General features: G+C 37.0%; 2 protein-coding genes across 2 annotated transcripts; one reads left to right on the forward strand and one right to left on the reverse strand.

Annotated features, from left to right (window-relative positions):
• Window positions 1–1,464: 1,464 nt before the first annotated feature.
• On the forward strand, window positions 1,465–7,047 carry LOC107797740 (proton pump-interactor 1). The gene is made up of 8 exons (XM_075257262.1): window positions 1,465–1,602; window positions 2,667–3,081; window positions 3,566–3,760; window positions 3,877–4,056; window positions 4,719–4,913; window positions 5,433–5,531; window positions 5,750–6,313; window positions 6,615–7,047. Exons 2-8 carry the CDS (start codon window positions 2,716–2,718, stop codon window positions 6,903–6,905), a joined length of 1,890 nt encoding a protein of 629 aa, XP_075113363.1. The 5' UTR covers window positions 1,465–1,602; window positions 2,667–2,715; the 3' UTR covers window positions 6,906–7,047.
• Window positions 7,048–7,604: 557 nt separating this feature from the next.
• Window positions 7,605–16,196, reverse strand: LOC107797741 (putative bifunctional methylthioribulose-1-phosphate dehydratase/enolase-phosphatase E1 1). Its single transcript, XM_016620667.2, has 12 exons — window positions 15,791–16,196; window positions 14,531–14,667; window positions 13,503–13,598; window positions 12,526–12,645; window positions 11,133–11,222; window positions 10,685–10,867; window positions 10,412–10,567; window positions 9,216–9,365; window positions 9,040–9,141; window positions 8,427–8,536; window positions 8,206–8,324; window positions 7,605–7,767 (listed from the first exon to the last, which is right to left on the reverse strand). The coding sequence occupies exons 1-12, from the start codon at window positions 16,026–16,028 to the stop codon at window positions 7,676–7,678; spliced, it is 1,593 nt and encodes a 530-aa protein (XP_016476153.2). The 5' UTR covers window positions 16,029–16,196; the 3' UTR covers window positions 7,605–7,675.
• Window positions 16,197–21,475: the final 5,279 nt, after the last annotated feature.

The raw sequence follows: 21,475 nt of genomic DNA on the forward strand, positions 1-21,475 counted from the left end.
GGGACGGGACCGGACCGGGCCCGCGGTCCTAACGGGCCTGGCGGGCCGGTCCCTAATGGTGCAAAAAGCCCGTGGCGGGCCGGGTATCGTAAAAAAGCCCGGGACCGGCTGGCGGGCTTGGGCCGGTCTTACCGGGCCTAACGAGCCTAACAAATACTTTTTAATTTTTTTTTTTTAAAAAAATAGCAACGGTCAAAAATTAAAATTATAGCCGTTGGGCTACAATTTTGAACGTTTGGAAGTTTAAAAAATAGCCATTTGACCCCCAAACTTTATATAATTATATTTTTTCCCATTTCTCAACTATAAATACCCCCTCATTCTTTCATTTTTACTCACCAATTCATCAATCTCTCTCAATCTCTCTACTATACTTGCTTATTTTATTGTTGAAATTTCGTGAAAAATTGTGAAGTTGGTGAATTGAAGTATTCAAGTCTTCAACGATTTTCAATTTTCAAGAAGTTGTTCGGCAATTCGGTAAATGCGTTCCAACTCTTAAGTTTTAATATTATAGTTTTGTTAGTTTTATTTAGTATAATTATAATTAATATGGCATTTTCTTTGAAAAATATTTTTGGTGGTAATGGCAAAGCTAAAATTGGTGAAAGTAGTGGCCAACCTACTACCCTTCCCCCGGCTCCCCGACCCAGACCTGAAAGAGTGCGCTTATTTGTTTCGCACTACTATGAAGTGTTTGAAGAAAATGAAGAAGGCCAACTATTAAAATGCAAGAACCGTGGAAGAGTCTTAAATTTTCGTTCAGGGTGTACCACAGGCATTTTAAGGAGGCATATAACGTATTGTGTTGATGGTATTTATCCGCAAATTCGTCTTTAAGATATTTCAACAATTTGTGTTATTTTAAAATTATTAGACGTATTTATGCTTCATGTTGTACTTTCTTATTAATTTATTATGCATGACAATTTAGTTTTACTATTGTTTTGTTATTTTACTTTTTCGTCAAGCACTTTAATAATTAGATTTCTACATATATATTACATATATATTATTTATATAGCCATGATATGGTTTACAAGAAATTGCCTTAAACAAAAAAAAAGATCCGGAAATAAAAAAGCCCGTTAGGCCCGCTAAGCCCACGAGCCCGACCCGTTTAGCACAGGACAATATGGGCTTAGGCCCGTCCCGGGCTGGTTCCACCCGTTGAGCCCACGAAGCCCGGGACCGTGAGGCCCGGGACCACCAGAGCCCAGACCCGCTAAGCCCAGGCCCGTTAAGCCCCGCCCGTTTGGCCCATTTAGGCTCGGGCCCGACCCAGAATACAACATTATCCAAAAGAACCACAATAAAAAAATCCAAAGTAATTTCTTAAAAAATTTCGGTAGGAACAAATTCCCACTTAAATAAGCTTTTCCACGACAGAATCTGATTTAGTGAATTTGGATTAACCAAAAATAAAAACAAAACAAAAAATTTGTTCTCACATTCCTATTCCAACATGACTACAATGTCCATAATCTCCATAAATAGTTAAAATCTGTTTAGTTATTTTTGTCTCTAATTTCTCTTTATCACGGCATTCTCCAATTGAGAGTATTTCTTAAGCTTCTTTTGCCTTAGTTTTTCCTATTACTGGTAAGTCCCTTCATGTTTTTTTTCTTCAAACAATTGAAATAAGGGTTCTATTTTTTTGATTGAATTCAGGGGAATTATTGAGTATTTAGTTGATCCCAACTAGTTTGGGATTTAGGGTTAGTAGTATTTGTGTTATTATTGCCAATTTAAACTTGTTTTGATTGCTTTCTGCATTTGTTTGCATCACTGCATGTGTAATTCTTGATTCTATGGATGATTTCTTTACTAAAAATCTAATCTTTACTTGCTATTTCCAATAGGATTTAAGTTATATATACTTGCACAGTAGGATTTAAATTATATTCTTTGCGCTAATGAATTTTAGCTTGTGATAGTAGGTTAGTTACTGTTTTTATCAGATTACCAATTAATGATTATCAAGAGGTTAACAGCAATACCTAAAAACTTACCCTGATTGTGTAAATATTTTTTTCAAAGAGAATGCGGCATAGAGTGAGTATCTCAGCTAATTTATGTGTCATAGTTAGAGCACGTCTCACACAAAGGTCTATTCAATTTGTATTTATATCACATACTCTTTGTGTCGCAATTTATGTGTCATAGTTCGGTTTTCGAGAGTCAAACCATGAATTCGGACATAGGATCTTTGATTTTTTGAAATAAAATTTACATATTTGGAAACTACGTAAAAAGTACTATAAGTCACAATAAGTAGTAATTTAAAATATTTAAAGACATGAAAAAATCACGGTCAAGAAAAACTCATTGGACCCTCAAAATCTGACTACCGTCACGTAAATTTGGATGGAGAGAGTAGTTATTTTAGGTGGTTGTACTAGGATTCTGTGGGAAGAATCACCGTAGTTGATTTTCATATAAATTTGGATGGAGAGAGTAGTTATTTTAGGTGGTTGTACTAGGATTCTGTGGGAAGAATCATGCTAGTTGATTTTCACATCACAATCTAGTGTCAACTAGGTATTTTTTTACCGTAAAGTTCGGCCAATTGACATTTATCTTTTGTCCCATCAATTCTTCTGTATATCCCGGAGACATTACTGCTCTGATGCTAGTTCATAATTAGTATGTTCCATTTACTTCAGGATCGGAGATCGTTGAAGGCAACTTCTGGTTTGTGCTCCAGTAGTAATCATGGGTATAGATGTGGGATCTCAGTTAGCCCATATTTTAGCTGAAACTGGTATTGAACAGAACAACATTCTGAAAGAAAATGGGAAAATGAATCATGTTGCCGGGGTTACCGATCCCGTAAAATTTGGCTCTCATGGTACTGAAGAACCAATTAAGGAGGAACGGAAGAGAGTTCCTTTAATCAGCCTCCGGGAAAATGCAGTTGATGAATGGCCTCAAGAAAAACAGGTCCATTCTTTCTACATTGTCAAATATCGGAGATTTGAAGACCAAAAGCTGAAGTCCAAAATAGAACAGGCCGAAATCGAGCTACAGAAAAAGAACAAAGCAAAATCGCAGATTATTGAAAAATTAAAGCTCATAAGGGTGAGTGTCACTATTATCTGCTTTTGGCTGATGATTTGATACTTTGAATGTGAATACATCTATAAATGTGTAAAAACATTCTATTCAATATTAATCCCTTTTCAACATCAATGTTAGGTAATCATGCACTTTAATTTTGCCTTAACGACTTAGTGCTGATGAACTTTCAGAAATAGCATGTTATATATTACCTTTATACCAGGCCCTCTTATGGAAGGGGAGCCTTGGCGTAGCTGGTAAAGTTGCTGCCATGTGACCTGGAGGTCACGGGTTCAAGCCGTGGAAACAGCCTCTTGCAGAAATGCAGGGTAAGGTTGCGTACAATAGACCCTTGTGGTCCGGCCCTTCCCCGGACCCCGCGCATAGCGGGAGCTTAGTGCACCGGGCTGCCCATACCAGGCCCTCTTAAGTTAGCTGCAGGTTCGCCCGAACTCTTCTTTGCAGAGGGTATTGTAAAACTAATGAAATAAGTCCTTGGCTGCAGGCAGATAGAGCGCAGCTCATTGAGCAAAGGAAATCTCTAAGAGCTGAGAATCAGCAGTTTTGGACAAAGATTGATGAGAAAAGAAAGGAAGTCAAACCGCTGCACGATGCCTTGGGCGAGCTCCGTGGTGCTAGGAATACCGGCACAGAGAGGGGTTATAGTCTGTGTTCATCTGAGGAGGAGCTTAACAATCTCGTAAGCTTTAGTTTTCTTTGCTCTTTTTCTTTCCGCTTCGACTTACCTTTATCAAGCTGAGTAATTGAAACACATGATGTTAATAATATTTTTCCTTACTTTTGGAAATTCATTAGATCAAAAGCCTGGAGTACCGCATTCAACATGAAAGCATTCCTCTGAATGAAGAGAAGCAAATTCTCAGGGAAATCAAGCTACTTGAAGGAACAAGGGAAAATGTTAAAAAGAATGCTGCTACGAGAGCAGATATTCTGGAATCGAAAGGTGACAAGGAATCAATTCAAAACCAGGTCAAAGTAAGGCTCTGAAATTTATTTGCTTTCTTTTATGGTAGCAAAATTTCTGGTTTCCTGGCTTAAATAATAAAGGGCTTTTTTCACTTTTGACCCGTCGGCCAAAAATTATTACGGGCTCTAGCCCAAATATACAAAACATATATGCTGATTATGTATATTATATGTATAATTATGTATATTATATGTACATTTATGTATATTATATGTAATTTATACTTAATATCAGCATTGTCAAAAGCGAAAAGCTCTAAAAAGTGCTCCAAGTATATTGGGGCTTTAAGCGCAAAGCACAATTAAAATGTGGGCTATTTAAAAAAAGGCGCAATGAAGGGTAAAAATAAATATATATATGTAATTCAAGGAAAAAGAGTAACAAATTCACTCATGATGTTTTACGTAACAACTAATACACTTATTTGTCGATTATTATTGTTGTTTAATACTGCCCGATTCAAGACAGAACTCATGGGAAATAAGGGACACGCCTTAGTGCCTTGCTTACATTGAAGCACAGATTAAGCGAGGCGAAGCGCGCTCCCTAGCTTTTCTAATATACACTACTTGATATACAAAACATATACATTTGCCGACTATTATTTTTTTGGCCTTTTATTGGTATGCCTTGATAACTAATAACTCTTCAAATACTTCATCCGCTGTAGCTTATAAGTGTTGACTTAGATGGAGTCCGTAAGGAGCAACAGGTGGTAAAGGCCAAGCTTAAGAAACTGGATGATCACATTGATGACATAACAAAGCAGATCAAGTCATTGGATGAGGAAGTGAAGGAAATAGTACAGAAGAGAGAAAGCACTTACGAACATATTCTTGAATTGAGAAAACAACGTGATGAAGGGGTATGCTTTTCTCCTTTCCTTTGTTGACTGAAATATCCTATCACTACTGGTTTATATGAAACATATGTGTGATTACGAGCTTGCAAGCATCTTATGAATTGTATACCTTTCTATCAAAAACTCTTTCTTCTTTTGTGAGGTAAAATGATGTTTAGTTATCTATTATGTATTATTCAGCTCCATAGGGTGAAGACAACATGGGAAATATAAATAGAAACTCTGCAGTTTCCTTTGACATTACAAACAGAGGCGGAGCCAGGAATTTAAACATTATGGGTTCTAGATTTAGAACGACTATTTCAAGTGCTAATAACTGAGTTCTAAGTTTAATATTTGTTCATATTTAATGAATTTTTTAACACAAATACACTGTTTCAAATTCATCTCATCCATCAGAAAATTTTCCAGTGCATCTGATAATCTGAATATTAATGGTTTTTCATTTGCTGCAACTTTGTAGATAGATAAGTTTATCTGGATTGATTTTGATAAGTATGTCCTTCAATTTTTTTTCTCCAGAATTCTCCTTTCTACAAAAACTCCACGATGTTACAGAAAGCCAAACAGCTTGCAGATAAGAAGGATATTGAAGCCCTTAAAGAACTTTCACTGATGGAGGTATGCTTGGTCCAACGTATACAAAACATATAAACTGACTATGTATATAATATTTATACTATATGTATATTTTTTTGTATTATATGCATATTTATACTTAATATACAAAACATATACATTCGCCGGCTATTATTTTGGAGGGCGGCCCAATAGGGTAATTATCCCAATTTTTTTTGCTTTGCATATCTTTGTGTTGACAATTGTTTTTATGTCTTTAGGTCGAGAACTTCATGTCTCTCTGGAGTGTTGATAAGGCTTTTAGAGATGATTACGGGAGGAGAATTTTGGCATCGCTTGACATTAGGCAGTTGAGCAAGGATGGCAGGATGAGGAACCCTGATGAGAAGCCTCTAGTGTCACCAGAGGCGCGGACTGCGTCACAGACAGAGGTTGCACGGAGAACTAATGTGAATCCACCAAAGGAAGATCCCATCTCTACCGCAAAACTTGATGCTTCCTCGACACGGGAGGTACAAAAAGAGAAGAATAGCAAGGAGCTGAAAGATGCAAATGGCAAAAACGCGAGTACTCTGACAGAAGATTTTGATTTCATTGATGGCAACGAAGAAGTCTATGGTTTAGAAAAGCTACCCGAGGATACTAATGTCAAGCGGAACAGTGTTGATGAAGTAAAATTGAGAGAGATGAAGAGAGAAGAGGAAATAGCAAAAAATAGGCAGGCAATGGAGAGGAAGAAGAAGTTGGCTGAGAAAGCAGCTGCTAAAGCAGCATTAAAAGCTCAGAAAGAAGCTGAAAGGATAGCTGAAAAGAAGCTCAAGGAAATTATCTTTCCAGATTCCTTATGATATTACTGTCTCTTTTAGTTTCATATTGGAAGGGGAGCCTTGGCGTAACTGGTAAAGTTGCTATCATGTGACCAGGAGGTCATGGGTTTGAGCCGTGGAAACAGTCTCTTGCAGAAATGCAGGGTAAAGCTGCGTACGATAGACCCTTGTGGTCGGGCCCTTCCAGGACCCGCACATAGCGGGAGCTTAGTGCACCGGGCTGCCCTTTTTTAGTTTCATATTGTATAAATCTACTTTGGCTCTTGACTTATCTAGTGCTTTTAATACTTTTCAGGACCTTGAAAAGAAAGCGAGGAGAAAGGCTGGTGCTGTTGTTACAGGTCAGGATCCTATAGTGGATCCAACTGAGACAGCTGAGGAAGAGAAGGCGGAGGAAAAGGTTGAAACTCCGGTAGGCCCTAAGATCAAGGAGCGCAAAGAGAACATTGTTAGGCATAGAGCAAAAGGCTCGGAGATTCCTAAAGTAATATTAAAATGCAAGAAGGGAAGAAACTACTGGCAGTGTGCTGCTCCTGCCGCTCTGGTGTTGCTGTTACTTCTTGTCGCGGCATACAAGTATGTACTCTAGGATATTATTGACGTCGAAATTAGAATGAAGTAGAAGAGGGAAAACGTGGTTATTCTCAGATATGTTGCAATAACAACGTTAGTGTAGTAACTTTAAGTTATTCCTTTTTTATTTTTTTATTTTTTCTTGCGTCCTAGACTATAGGGATGGGATAGTTATAATGTTGCTGGTAGATGAGGCAGGTCCGAGATACTTCAGAAATAGTAATTATACTTTTTTTTGGTTTTGACAGTGTAGTTTCAGGTTTTGACATTTGCTTAGAGATTAGGCATTTCAAATTTTGATATTTGCTTAGAGATATATCGTCTGGGTGTTTCTTTTGTAATCAGTGGCGAGAGCCAGAATTTTTACTAAGGGGATTCAACATATATTATATACACATATTTTTTTTACGTATCTACACCGTATAATTTTCTGCCGAAGGATGTGTTTTTTTATTACCTGCCTACCCCCATGTTCTATGCACACTAACCGTACAAAAACGACCCAGTGTATTCTCACAAGTGGGGGGTTTGGGGAGGGTGAGATGTATGCAGCCTTACCCTTACTCTGGACGGGCAAAGAGGTTATTTCCTATAAACCCTCAACTATGCGCACTAACCATAGTACCCTAAAATTTTATACAGTCCAAATACTACGATAGCTATTACGATAATTGTCTTTTTCTTCTTTTTTATTTGGGGGGGGGGGGATGAAAGCTTCACCAACTTGTTTATTTATTTAACGTAATAAAGCACGCGGAAAATGTTACAGAGTAATATATTCCATCTTTAGATCTCTGAAAAGGATGTGATTGTCCTGAAGCCATGATTTTCTGGTAGAGGTCCATTCCCTGGCCTGACTGAGATTATCACTTCCAAACCTGAATGAAGGAAACAAGTCAGAAATTTCATCGAAATATCGCATAAAATACACAAATTTCCTACATAACTTAATTTAATACCGCCAACCAAAAGCTGCATTAGTTATGTGGTGATTGTAGCCAACAAAACGCTATTACTTTTATGTGAGTTTTTAAGTTGGGAATAATGGTAGGAAGGGGGATGAAGAGGAGCCTTGGCGTAACCGGTAAAGTTGTTGTCATGTGATCAAGTGGTCATGGGTTCGAGCTGTGGAAACAGCCTCTTGCAGAAATGCAGGATACGGCTACGTGCAATAGACCCCTGTGGTTTGGCCCTTCCCTGGACCCCATGCATAGGGGAGCTTAGTGCACCGGGCTGCCCCTTTTAATGGTAGGAAGGGGGATAGCTTGCAACTGAAAAGTAGAGAATATTTCATACTAAAACAAGCAGAACATTACCTGCTGCCTTTGCAGCTATGGCTTCTTGATAGACATCCGTCACAAATAAAATCTCAGATGGATTATCTACCCCCAAGGATGCCGTAATCTCAGTGTAACTTTTTGTTTCTCTCTTATTCCTACAACATATAGAAGAAACATCAATTACTTCACATGAAAAGATATCAGGATATTGCTTTAAAATCAGAGATGCCGGTCCTGCTGAAAGGTAGGAAATTTACCCCACTGTTGTATCAAAAAATCCACAGAGATATTTTCTCAGGTCTCCATAGTTTGTGTAACCAAAGATAAGCCTTTGTGCCAATCTGCTTCCACTTGAGTATATGTACACCTTAGGGACAAAATAACTAGCCATTTTATATACTTCAAAATACATCTCGACAGGACAATGAAGAAGAAAGCACTTAATGCAGCTGGCTCGAGCCGTTCATGATTTTGGATAAGGTATAATAGAGAGAATTCTTTTTGATCATAATCCAACACTAGGTCTTTGTGAAAGGGACGTGGCCAAAACATATAAAGATGGGTGTAGTCGCTCATACGGATATACAGTCAGATCTCTCCGTAACAACATCCTTATATAACAATCATTCACTATAAAAGCCATATTTTTCTCGGAACCGATTTGTATGTTATTATATAATATATATCCTCTGTAACAGCACTTCACTATAGCAGCCGAAAAATAACAAAACAAATGAGGTTGTTACAGCGAGGTTTGACTATACCTATCTTGAAAGGATAAATTCCATTCTCACCTTACAGAGACATGCTATAACAATATTAATACTAGTAATAGTCCAATTTATGAAACAAGGGGATAATGGGATAAACCTTGAGGCCTAAAGCAGTCCATCTCTCAAGAGCTTCGGGCACATCATCAAAAACAACTGCCTCTAACTCATTATTTTGAAATCCGGTTTGCCATATATGCCCCTGAATATGAAGCCAAGCACAAATTGTATTTAGATGAGACAAGGGAAAAATTAACTTCAATGCCATTCTCTTACCTGTAACTCCTTTAAGGCAGTAATCTTTCGGTCAGCTTTAATCATTGCCTCGACATTGGTAACCAAAGCTGCAATTACTTCCTCCTTCCCAGCATCATCAGAGGGGATAGGTACAGCACCGACAACACCATTTTCCAAATCTGCTTGTACCTGAAAGAAGAGCGCAAAGGAGGCAAAATTAAGTTGGTTTTACCGCATAGTACCTAATTATGAATTACAGCTTTTTAAGTACAACATGTATACGGGACAGTTTTTACTTGTGAAAAAATATCGAAATCATGTTTTGATATAAGAAGAATAGTACAGTAGTACAACAACAACAAACCCAGTATAATCCCACATAGTGGGGACTGGGGAGGGTAGTATATATGCATCCTTACCCCTACCTTGTGGAGATAGAGAGGCTGTTTCCAATAGACCCTCGGCAAGAATAGCACATTAGTGGGGTTCTAATTTTATTCAGCTATAGTTTTCATATCTTAGTTTTATGCCTGTTGTCCTTCTCGTATTTCCTATATCTCTTATATTGCTGTTACTTTGTTTTTTATGGCATTTATGTTATGTTATGGATTTCATGGTATTTTATGTTGTTTTATTATGAGTCTATTGATAGTACTAATATAGTGTCTCTTGTTGCCTCTTTGAGCCGAGGGTCTCCTGGAAACAACCTCTCTGCCTCTCGGGTAGAGGTAAGGTCTGCGTACATATTACCCACCCCAGACCCCACTTGTGGGATTACACTGGGTTGTTGTTGTTGTTGTTGTTGTTGTTGTTGTAGTTTTATGCCTGTTGTCATGTAAAAAGAATACTTGAACCCAAGTCCAACACTGCTTTGATCCAAAGAACCAAACTCTTAATCTTGAGATTATCGAAGTTCATCGACAGCAGCACCACTCCTTCCTCAATACCCTCATTATCCAATCCCGTCTGCAGCACAAATGAGCTCGAGAGATACCCTTTAAATCATTGCTCTTTTCTAGTATAATTGAATTCAGAAAGGCAAAGCACGTTCATCTTAGCTTTATTATCAGATATATGTATAACCGCGTATTGTTGGGAGTGCAAAATGCAAGATGACGTACTAGTCAGTATTTATAAAAAGCATTTATTTTCTTGCAAGCGGAAAATTCAAATGGATGGTCCTTATCTAATGGATGAGTAATAATAGCTAGAGCTCAGCTCGAGATTTATCTTACTTGAGCTCTTAGAAGCTTAATATCCTCCTGGGTTTCTGCTGAATCATATGTTGCATCCAAATGTCTCCCCACATTATCACGAGCATAAGGAAAAAGAACATCTGTAACAAATGATATGGGTGTCGTGGTTCCCTCAATATCCAGAACGACGCAGCGCTGCACCAAACTATAAAAATCACTATGCAAGCATGCAACCAGAGCTAAAATTATATGCATATGAAGCTTAAACCAAAATATCAAAAAACTAGAGGATGGTAATTTTCAAATGCTTACCCATAATGGCTCAATGTCGCCACTCAAAGAAAGACCACCTACTTTTGCAGACGTTTTGACATTTCGGGTACTGCTTAAAGCACCATTGGAGTTATGAATAGGACCGTGAGTTGGTGTTGTCCAGTCCAGTCCCAACTGATTAAGCTTAATTGCAGCATCAAATAGATAGTGGTAACACTCAGCCTGGAGGATAGGATGTCAATTAGAAGAGTTCAAAAATAAGAGTGAAGCAAACCCCCCCCCCCCCCCCCCCCCCAAAAAAAAAAAAAAAGAAAAAGAAAAAAAAAAGAGGGAGGTACAGGGAAGGAGCAAATCAAAATGTGAATATAGCAGTTAGTTTGTAGAATAATATGGCGAAATGCCATAGCTATCAATCACTATTACTTTTAGACAATAGGAATTAATCATGCCTCGAAAGATCAACACAAATTTGCTTCACAACACAAACCTGAGTTTTAGCACTGATCCAGGAATCTCCCCACACATATATCCCATGGTTTCGGACCAGCACGGCCGTTGTCTTTGGATAAGCTTTGATCTGTTCAACATGGACAAATGATCATAAGCAAATACTTTTTCCTTCAAGGGAAAGATTGAGAGCAAATGACAATTGGCACTAGGCATATAGACAACTGACTTATAGACTATAGTTAAACATTAAACCAAAACTATAAAGCATCTTGATTTCGTTTACAAACCAGGATTTTCAGACTAGATCAGGTTGTTCTTGCTAAAGTGAATTGGTGCGATAGCGCCTTAAACCAGAGCTGCTAGTTTTGGATTCTCTGTCAATAGTAAACATCTTTTACCAGTGTTTTGCTGTTTAGTGCCACTTAATTTAATACTAGTATTTGTTTACCTACTACCTAGACTATTGAGTTTCTTAGCTCTGTGGTGCAATTTTTTTGAACTGGATATGAGGAAAAAAGCATGTGGGATTTCACTTGCTACTTTTGTATGAACGGAACCCCCATTCTTCTCTAAAGATCCAGCACTATATTTCTGTTGGTTAAGTTTTACCAATAATATTCTTACTAATCCAAAAAATCAGTAATAATAATGTTTGTGTACGATTATAGAAGAGTATTAGAATCCAATTACCAGTAACACAGATACATTAGTTTGCACTTGAAATAAAAGCCTATAATCAAGTGGAGAATATCAGCTCCAAAGATGAATGAGAAAAATAATCAAATGATTTTAGCCTTTTAGGGATGTCTTTTCCCTCTCTTCTAGGATCGGGGTATCTGGTGCAGTTCATTAAAAATAAAGGAATAGGAAAAAAGAAGTGAAGCCCGGATTCTTTCTCCCGTGTATAGTTCATAAGTACTGAACCAATTTCAGTAGTGAAGGGGAAGTGCATAATATGAAACAATTGTACCAGAATACAGTACATTTCCTAAGTTTTTCAGTTGAGAACTGTTACCTAGAAGTTTTGTGATCACAGCCAAATTAGAACAGGAACGAAGTTGACACTTTCAACATGATTCATTCAAGTATACAATATAAACCATCAAAATATCAAATATGTGTATGAATTGAAGCCAACCATGATAACAACAATCTCAGATGCATAAAAGAGCAGCCCGGTGCACTAATCTCCCACTATGCGCGGGGTTCGGGGAAGGGCCGGACCATAAGGGTCTATCGTACGCAACCTTACCCTGCATTTCTGCAAGAGGCTGTTTCCACGGCTCGAACCATTGACCTCCTGGTCACATGGCAGCAACTTTACCAGTTACACCAAGGCTCCAATATCAGATGCATGAATATCCATAATTTTCATATGCACGAATATCGCTGTGTGGTAGACGAGATTCTAAGAAGATGGAGGGCCATACTGCTTCTGTAAGAGATTCCGTGAGTTCTCTCTCATGCGCAGTGTTCTCTATGATAGGGACCACAAGTTCATCATAGTAACCGTGCCCTTGAATTCCTTTGATCATTTCCATATGAGTGATCTGTAATTACAATGAAGAAGAATATGAGTGAGATTTAAAAAAAAAGGACACACAAGATTTCGCTCTTATATATTGTGGAATCAGATGGAGATAAAAAGCATCTCTTTATACTGTTTAAAAACAAAGTCTTTAAAATGTAAATTTTCTGAAAACTGTCCTAGTCTCCTATAATAGACCACGTTGATTGTTAAGAAGTCTCAAACACAAGTAGATTCGCTAAAGAGAAACCCTTAGACTTTCAAGATAATTTATGCCACAAGCACATGTGTGACCTCACCTTTCCCAAAAAGAGGAATCCTAACAAACTTATTTTCATACTTCTAATTTCTACTGTCTTCATTCATGCAGCTTAAGATCCATTAACACCATCCGCCAACTATACTTCAACGAGTTTCTCATTTCCACTTCACGCATCTGTTATACTGGTTATTGTTGAATTTCCTATTTGCGTATTATTCTTCCCTTGTCTATCAAAGAAGAGCGAGCTAATGTCAGCCAACAAAAAGCATCTATAAAAAGAAAGCTAAAATCATTGACCATAAAGAACAGAAGGTCAGAAGGCACTAATCTGAATATGTTTCATAATTCAACTGCTGTCTCTGACTGCTTTCAAATTATATTGTTAAATTCTTGATATGGTATCAGGCAAGAAATACTGAGAATTTTCTAGAATAAAGTTGAATCGTCTATAACTTTCTTATTATCTTTTTCTTTTACTATATGTTTTACCCTCAGACTATATTCACCATCAAACAAATATACTCAGAATGCAAATTTAGAGATCTCAGAGAGGACTATCTAAGAAGATACAGGTTGAACTTGAGCCTTTATATGCTTCTCCAAGTTCACATACTTACCCGAAATTCTTTTAATAGTGGATTGAGCATTGTTACTATACAGGATTCCATTCCATGACTATGGATAACAGCACCGGCATTACGCATCTCATAAGCCTGAGAAAAAGGAAAAAAGAGTGGAAGTTATGGGAGGTAGAATCCACGGCAAACCCGAAATAGGAGAATCAAGCACACAGATTGGCTAATATAAGAGCACATTTTCAGTCTTAAAGAAGTTGAGCTTTGCCCCCACCCCCTCCGGGGGGGGGGGGAGACAGTAATGAAATTAGCTGATCCATTCATTTTCCATTTGCTCATTTTTCTAAGCCGGCCACTCTGTCTTTAGTTACTAGTTCAAATTACATGATTTACATAATCCAGACACAGTGACAAATCCAGTTGCTGACCCCTAACTGATCTATGATTGACATGTAGTTGATTGATTGATTGACTACTAAATTTATGTTCTAGCAAACGGAACCAGCACATGCTAAAATAGAACACCAAAACAAAAATCTGCATTCACAAGATTCTATTTTTAGCTCAATTCAACACAGCAAATTGGTCAACATTAAAAATTGGAAACAAGAATCAAGACAATTAGTTGATGATTTCATCTTTTTCAATAATGGTGTCCAGCTCAGGCACCTCGAGTGTTCCACAGGTACATGCTATTTTCCACCAGCACAGATGCTGATTAACTCCACCCGCCGAAAGCTTACACAACGTTTGCTTAGTTTCTAAATCGAGCACACTGACTTCAGGCATTGGTTCATATATAGGACATGAATTACATTATCCATAGATACTGATAAATCTAATTGCTGACGCTAAACTGATCTGGGATTGAGGCGTAGTTGACTGATTGGTAAACTATCTAATAAATCTAATTCTTGCAAATGGAACTGGCACTAGCTAAAGTAGAACACCAAAGCAGAAATTTGGTAGTAGACATTCACAAGATTCTATCTTTAGCTCAATTCAGCATAGCAAATTGGGCAACCTCAAAAATTCAAAACAAGAATCATGACAGTGATGACCAATTGTACCTTTAAAAACAAAGGAGCACAATCAGAACACTTGGGAGGCTTATACGGGTACGGTTTGGCCAATGGTGCAGATAAAACAGATCCATTTGAAGACAACACATACATATCCTCTTCCACCATCCTTTCCTTTTGCACCCCTAATCAAACAACCCAAAAACACACAGAACTCAAAGAACAGAATTTTTTATTTTATTTAAATAATGATAGAGATTGAGTAGAGTACCAACTTAATTTAACTACTTCATTCGTTCTAGTTTATGTGATACTATTTACTCACTACTCCATTTCAAAAAATGAACTCTTTCGAAATTTGAAAATAATAGTTACACTTCTCATTTTACCCTTAATGAGAAGCGTTTATAGTTCCACAAATGTTACGACCCATTTAAGACCACACATTTCAAAAATCTTACTGTCACACAAATGTATGGCATGTTTAAGACCACACAGATTCAAAAGTTCTTTTTTTTCTTAAATTTTGTGCCGAGTTAACTAATCCCTTCTTCCCAATTTATGTGGTGCCATTTGACCATAAGTCACGAACATTTGTGTGGTTATAAGTAGTGGCGGATCCAGAATTTTCATCAAGGGGTGCCAAAATATAAATAATTAGATACATCGAAAAGTCAAGGGGAGTAAGCGTATAGTAACATATATAAAATAGAAAAAATTATCTAGCAAAATAGTGTATTTTTCCGGCGCCCTTACTTCAATGTGGCTCCGCCACTTGTTATAAATCTATACTATTAAGGATAAAATAAGAATTTTGAAGTTAAATTACTTTTAAATGTAGAAAGGTAACATATTGTCTATCAAAGACAAAAAAAAAAAAAAAAAAAGTGCTATCACATAAATTGAAGTATGCCACATAAATTGAAATTGAGGAAGCATAAGAGAAGTACTAAACACAAACTAATTAAGAAACTATTTATTGATTTTGGTGTAAATTAAGATGTTAAAAGGAAGCCTGAGCCCTAAAAACAGCCACTAATACTTGCATTCAGGGGCGTATGTAGAGTATAGTGTATGGGTTCTCGGGAACCCAGTAACTTTTGCGTAGACGTTGTATTTTTATTAAAGAATTTTCTACTAAATATCTATAAATATATAACGGTGAACCCAGTTATTATGGTATATTAATTTGAGATTGCGACAGAAATCCATAAACTTCAAATTATGGATCCGCCTGTGCTTACATTCTGTGTCACACTTCTTAGGGTGTGGCCTTTTCCCGTACCCTGACGGTAATTGGGTACTTACCTGAAGGGGACATGACGATAAGCTGTTGAGGTTTAGGAATGGAATCATCATGAACTTTAATGGTGATGCTGCCGCCGGTGCCGGAAACCCAACCCTGATTGTAAAAATGGCGGCATAATTCGGCTATTAAGGTCTTGGTTTCTTTGACCTTTGTTCCTTCTAAGTATGCCTGTGAATTTGTCGCCATTTTTACAGCTCCGTTCATTGCTAATAATGGAGCTGCTGAAGCTACTGCCATATTTGTTTTGTACTAGAATATTATTATTATTGGGATGGGTTTGTTTTGATTGGTTCGATGTAAGGAGCCGATTTAGCGTCCAGCATTAGAGTCCGAATAGATTGCCTGAATATCAGTGAACTAGAATAGAATATGATGTCTGGAGCACATTTTTCATGAGTTATTTTTGCCCGTGCAAGAAATTATTTATATTTTATAACAAAAAAGTATATATATATATATATACAAAAAATATATATTGAGAGCGGCTATACAGTGTCATTTTTACTATTTTCTACCCCTTTCATCTCAATTTATGCCAAGGAATTTGGAATAGGAGGAGCAAAACATAAATTTATGTATTATTCAGGAAAAAAATAAAAACTTATATATTTAAAAATTATATAAAAATATTATTTTATTTTGTTTTATGCTTCTTAGTTTGAGTGGATAAATATTTAAGAATAGGTAAAGAAATTTTTTACTTAAATTAAATGTGTGTATACCATACCAGAAAAGAGTATATCATTAAGAATAAAAATATTGGCATTCTTTTTTTAAACAAACTAACAAGAAAAATTAAGACATATAATTGAATGAGGAGTTTAAATAAGCATAGTTAAAAATCAAAACAGTTAAAAAGAGTTTTAAAAAATTACAATCAAAGAAGAATTATTTGACTTCTCAAATAGTAAAACCTTCGAATAAAATGGGACAGAGAAATTATCAATATAGATCTTTTATGGTGTTGTGTCATGAATTGTTTAATTTTTTAACAAAATGTATTTCCCTTTGAGTAAAAATAAAGATTATAAAAAATTAACCTAAATAGTGGCCCGTCGAATTGTTTAAACTAAAAATAGCTGGTGGACGTATAATTTTTGTAACGTATAATTTTTGTATAACACATGTCTAATTGTATATAATTATTGTATAATTTATGTATACTAGCTAAAAAGAATAACAGGTTAATTCAATAATTACCAGCTTTATTCTTTGTTTTATGGCTGATAATTTGATTTCATCCCTTATGTTTTGTCTATTTTATCCGCATCACCAAAAGAAGGCCCAAAATGAATTCTCGGGTCAACGGATAGCCCAGACATTAGGCTTGGGCTAGTTTCAGCATTTTCTAGGCTGAAATGACACCAGATAGCCATTCTAAACTGTTGCTATTTAGGAATTAGCCAATGTGTCTTGAATGTTTTCAGCTCAATTTTTGGGGAAACAAAGTTCTGAAGTTAAAATTTTTTGTTTAAATTTTCAGGACAAAATAAGTACTGATTAATCCCTAAATAACAGTCTTAAGAATGGATGTTTGTGCACTTTCCCCATTTTCTAGTGTAGAGCAGCGCGAACTAAAACTAAAAAGAAGAATTAACCTAAATAGTCGCTCAAAAGAAACTTACCACATGCAAATGTTAACTTCTATCGACAAACAATATAAAAAAAATTTTTATTATACTTGTGTGTCACATACATGTAGATTATGTTATCTACGTCTGCAACATTCGATTATGCTGCAGTCGTACCTTGTGAGATTTGACCCTCTGCATGGGAATGCAGTGGGTCTGGTGGTAAGAGGGGCCACTACAGTTGCATGAGATGGAATTTTGACTCATTGCTTCATAACTAATGTAGTGGCCATTTTTATGACGGGCTCTCCTAGCGGCTGTAGGCATCGTCATTTGTTCGTCCTCGTACGTGTCATGAACACTTCCTGCTAAGGCAGAAGCGTTTGTATGTGAGAGCGATGAATTCTCCGCTACCATGGCCATGGCCATGACCAATGTCATCACGAGCAGAACCAACAATCATTGATGAAAAACCATCTTGAATATGTGTCTTTTAATTTATTTATTTTTGAGAGATTTTTTTTCAACCTTCCACTTGAGCGAAGATGATAAGAAAGAGGATAGGTAGAATGAAAGCTGGTTGTGGAGAAGAGGAGGTAAACAATATGTGGAAGAGTTTTAGGTTTATTTCAATCTTATATGGTTGAAGAGTTTGTGTGAATATGCTTTCGCTAGGGCGGAGATAGAAGTCAGATACGAGCTAGTTCGATCAAATCTAGTAATTTTTGTTCAAATAATATATTTATAATTTATATATATATATATTCGCATGCTTTTTTTAGTTTAAGTATTGAGTGGCTGCTATTTATGTTAAATCTTCTCTAAATCATGGCTCTGAGCAAGATCTCTTATATACATGCATAGGGTGAATGTCAAATGCAAGGTTTGTGGCTTTGCTTAAGGTCCGTGTCTTGCTATTTTTTCTTCTATAGTGCAATACTACGTAAAAATAGTACGATATAGCCAGTTTTCGGACTGATTATTCAAAAATAGCCAGCATTTACAAAGTCAATGAAAAATAGCCGCTATTTTGCTGCAACAGAGACCGGTCCAGCATAATATACTGGAGTTCAGTGCACCTGTGTATGAACTCCAGCATATTATGCTGGACCGGTATACTTTGCTGACTCCAGTATATTATAGTGGACAATTATACTTGCTGGAACTCCAATATATTATGCTGGAGTTCTAGTGTACTTATGTTGGAACTCCATCATATTATGCTGGAGTTCAAGCATACTTATGCTGGAACTCCAGTATAATATACTGGCGTATTTTTCAGATTTTGTATATGTTTTCGCTCAAATTTATCTTTACATGAAAAGTGGCTAAATTTCAATTACTTTTAAAACTAAGCTATTTTTAAACGACCAGTTGTATATCTGGCTATTTTCCAATTTCTCCCCAATACTACTCCTCATGTTCAACTTGTTTTTCTTTTTTTTCTTGTCTGGCTTACATGCGGAAGTCATTTACTCATTTTCCAAACCCATGCTTTACCTGTTTTGTGGTTGCTTCTTCAATATATAGATTTCACTTGTCCTCTTGCATTCAAATACACCTCAATGGATTTAATTAGTAATAGCAGGTTAATTATTATTTTTATTAAATTATCAAGTAATACTTAAAAAGGAGTTTATTTTATATATATAATTTTTATTTTTTCTTAGCTAGTTAGATCATTTTAATTCTTCCTTAGTTCTGTTAAATAATTATAAAAATAAAATTTTCCTTCTAGCCAATCGAACATTTTTTTATAGAAAATCACTTATTTTATTTATGAAAATCTCTCAAGAAAACATAAACAAAACACACCGTACATGCAGGGGCAGATGTAGTCTTTTGGCTACGGGTTCATCTGAAATTCATAGCTTTGGCATAGAGTATTGTTTGACTCAAAAGATATCGAACGTTTTTAAACAAATCAATCAAAGAAGATGAAGGGGTAAATCTTAGTCAGAAATAATTAATTCCAGATCAAATAGCTAATAGTATGGATCGCATATAGGATAAAAGATATATAAATGATTGTTTGACTCAAAAGATATCGAAACCTTTTTGAACAAATCAATCAAAGAAGATGAAGGGGTAAATCTTAGTCAGACATAATTAATTCCATATCAAAGAGCTAATAGTATGGAACGCATATAGGATAAAAGAGATGTAAATGATCTTATTGAAATTCAATATTGCGTCTCCCATCGATCGATGGGGAGATAGCTTTACATATTCTTCTATAGATTACTTCTTTCCTATCAAGAATACAAGAAGAGATCTTGGGAGAGAGAAAGGAGGGAGCAACCCCCTTAATCGAAGGTTTTTCCTTACTATATATAGTCAAGTCACCCTTGTCCTTTACTTGGGTCGACGTCATCTTGCCTCCAATATGTCTCGGTTATCCCTTTAGGTGCTGCTTCTTCCGACTCAACGGATGTCGGGAAAGGGATGCAGAGTGGGCTATGCTATCTTTCACTGCCCAGTCACCTAGGCGGGACGTTGGTTAGTTCGATCGTGACGGTCACATTTTGACCAATACAGTTAGTCCCTCCGTCTGTCGAGGTCGTCCCCTGCCGGGCTCGGTAGACGAATCATGATTACTACGAATTCAAGCGAAATCTGACTTCTGAATTTTTATTCCTTAGTTACATTCCTTGGGTTTTTGGCGGGAGGGGGGCATTCTTTCAATACCCATGGACTGTTGTGGCGGTTTCGGAATCGAAACGTCGTTTGGGATCAAAGCGCTATTTCGTGGTTATCACCATTATGACACATGTTCCTGGGGAACTGAAACGTTTCGTGCCCTATCAGATTCTATTGGTGACTGTTGGGTTTCATGCTCGGGAGATTTATGTCTCTTATAAATAGAAGGAACTCATCATTCAACTGTCACACTTCTTTGCCCAGTGCTCGAAAGAATTCTACAGATACACTTTTTTTCTTACATTTCGAGTTTTCGTTTGCACTTAGTTGTGACGACCCAAAAGGGTCATCACCTATTTCTAATTAAAATCTGTGTCTTTGAGGCCTTGAAAACCTCATTTAGAGTTGCCTCGATTTGTGTGCGCAGTCCGGGCGCGTAGCTGGAAAGCTTAAATGTGAAATCTTGTGAAAATTGCTAAGTTTTGACCTCGAAATGAATAAATTTGACTTCGGTCAACACTTTAGGTAAACGGACCCATATCCGTGATTTGAAGATCCCGTAGGGTCTGTAGGAAAATATGGGACTCGAGCGTATGCCCGGAATCGAATTCTGAGGTCCCTAGCCCGAGTTATGAATTTTTAAGTGAAATTGTTCTCTGAAAATGTTTAAAGAAAATGGAAATGAAATCTGATTAGAAAGCAATGGTGTCGGGCCCGTATTTTGGTTCCAGCGCTCGGTACTAGTCTTATATATGTTTTGAATCACTCATGTAAAGTTTGGTAAAAAACAGACATCGTTTGACGTGATCGGGACCCAAATTGGGAAAATTGATATTTAAAAGGAAATCTGAGAAATTTCATTGATCTTGAGGCTCAATTCGATGTTCGTGATGTTATATTGGTGATGTGATCACACGAATATGTTCGTAGGGTGTTTTTGAGGTAGTGTGCATTCTTGGTTTAGAGTTTCGAGGGCTCGGGTGAGTTTCTAGTAGGTTCCGGGATGCCTTAGGCTTTAGAAGATCAGATGTTGCAGGTTCAGAAATTTTGACAGGTCTCTGAACCCTCTTGCGCGGTTTGCGAGCAATCACGTGCGATCGCGGTCGCCTTGAGCGGTCCGCGGTAGGTGTTGTGCGGCTGCAGTCGGCTTGGTGCGGTCCGCACGGGGCAATGATCTGCAGGTCTTCAGGGAGCCTGCGCGACTGCGGTCCTTCTTGCGCGGTCCGTGGTGAGAGCTTCAGAGGGGTATAAATACACGTGAATTTCAGTTATTTTACACTTTTCAAAACCCCAAAACATAAGAGACAATTTTCCAAACAACGTTTCTTCTCCGAAACGATTGGTAAGTGATTTCTAACTTATTTTCTTCACTTCTTAACATCTTTTAACATGATTTCAACTTCAAATCAAAGATTTTCATGAGGAAATTGGGTGATGTGGGTAGAACCTAGGTTTTTCTAAAATTATGGATTT

Source organism: Nicotiana tabacum, chromosome 1 (assembly GCF_000715075.1).
Source record: "Nicotiana tabacum cultivar K326 chromosome 1, ASM71507v2, whole genome shotgun sequence".
Classification (NCBI taxonomy): Eukaryota; Viridiplantae; Streptophyta; class Magnoliopsida; order Solanales; family Solanaceae; genus Nicotiana; species Nicotiana tabacum.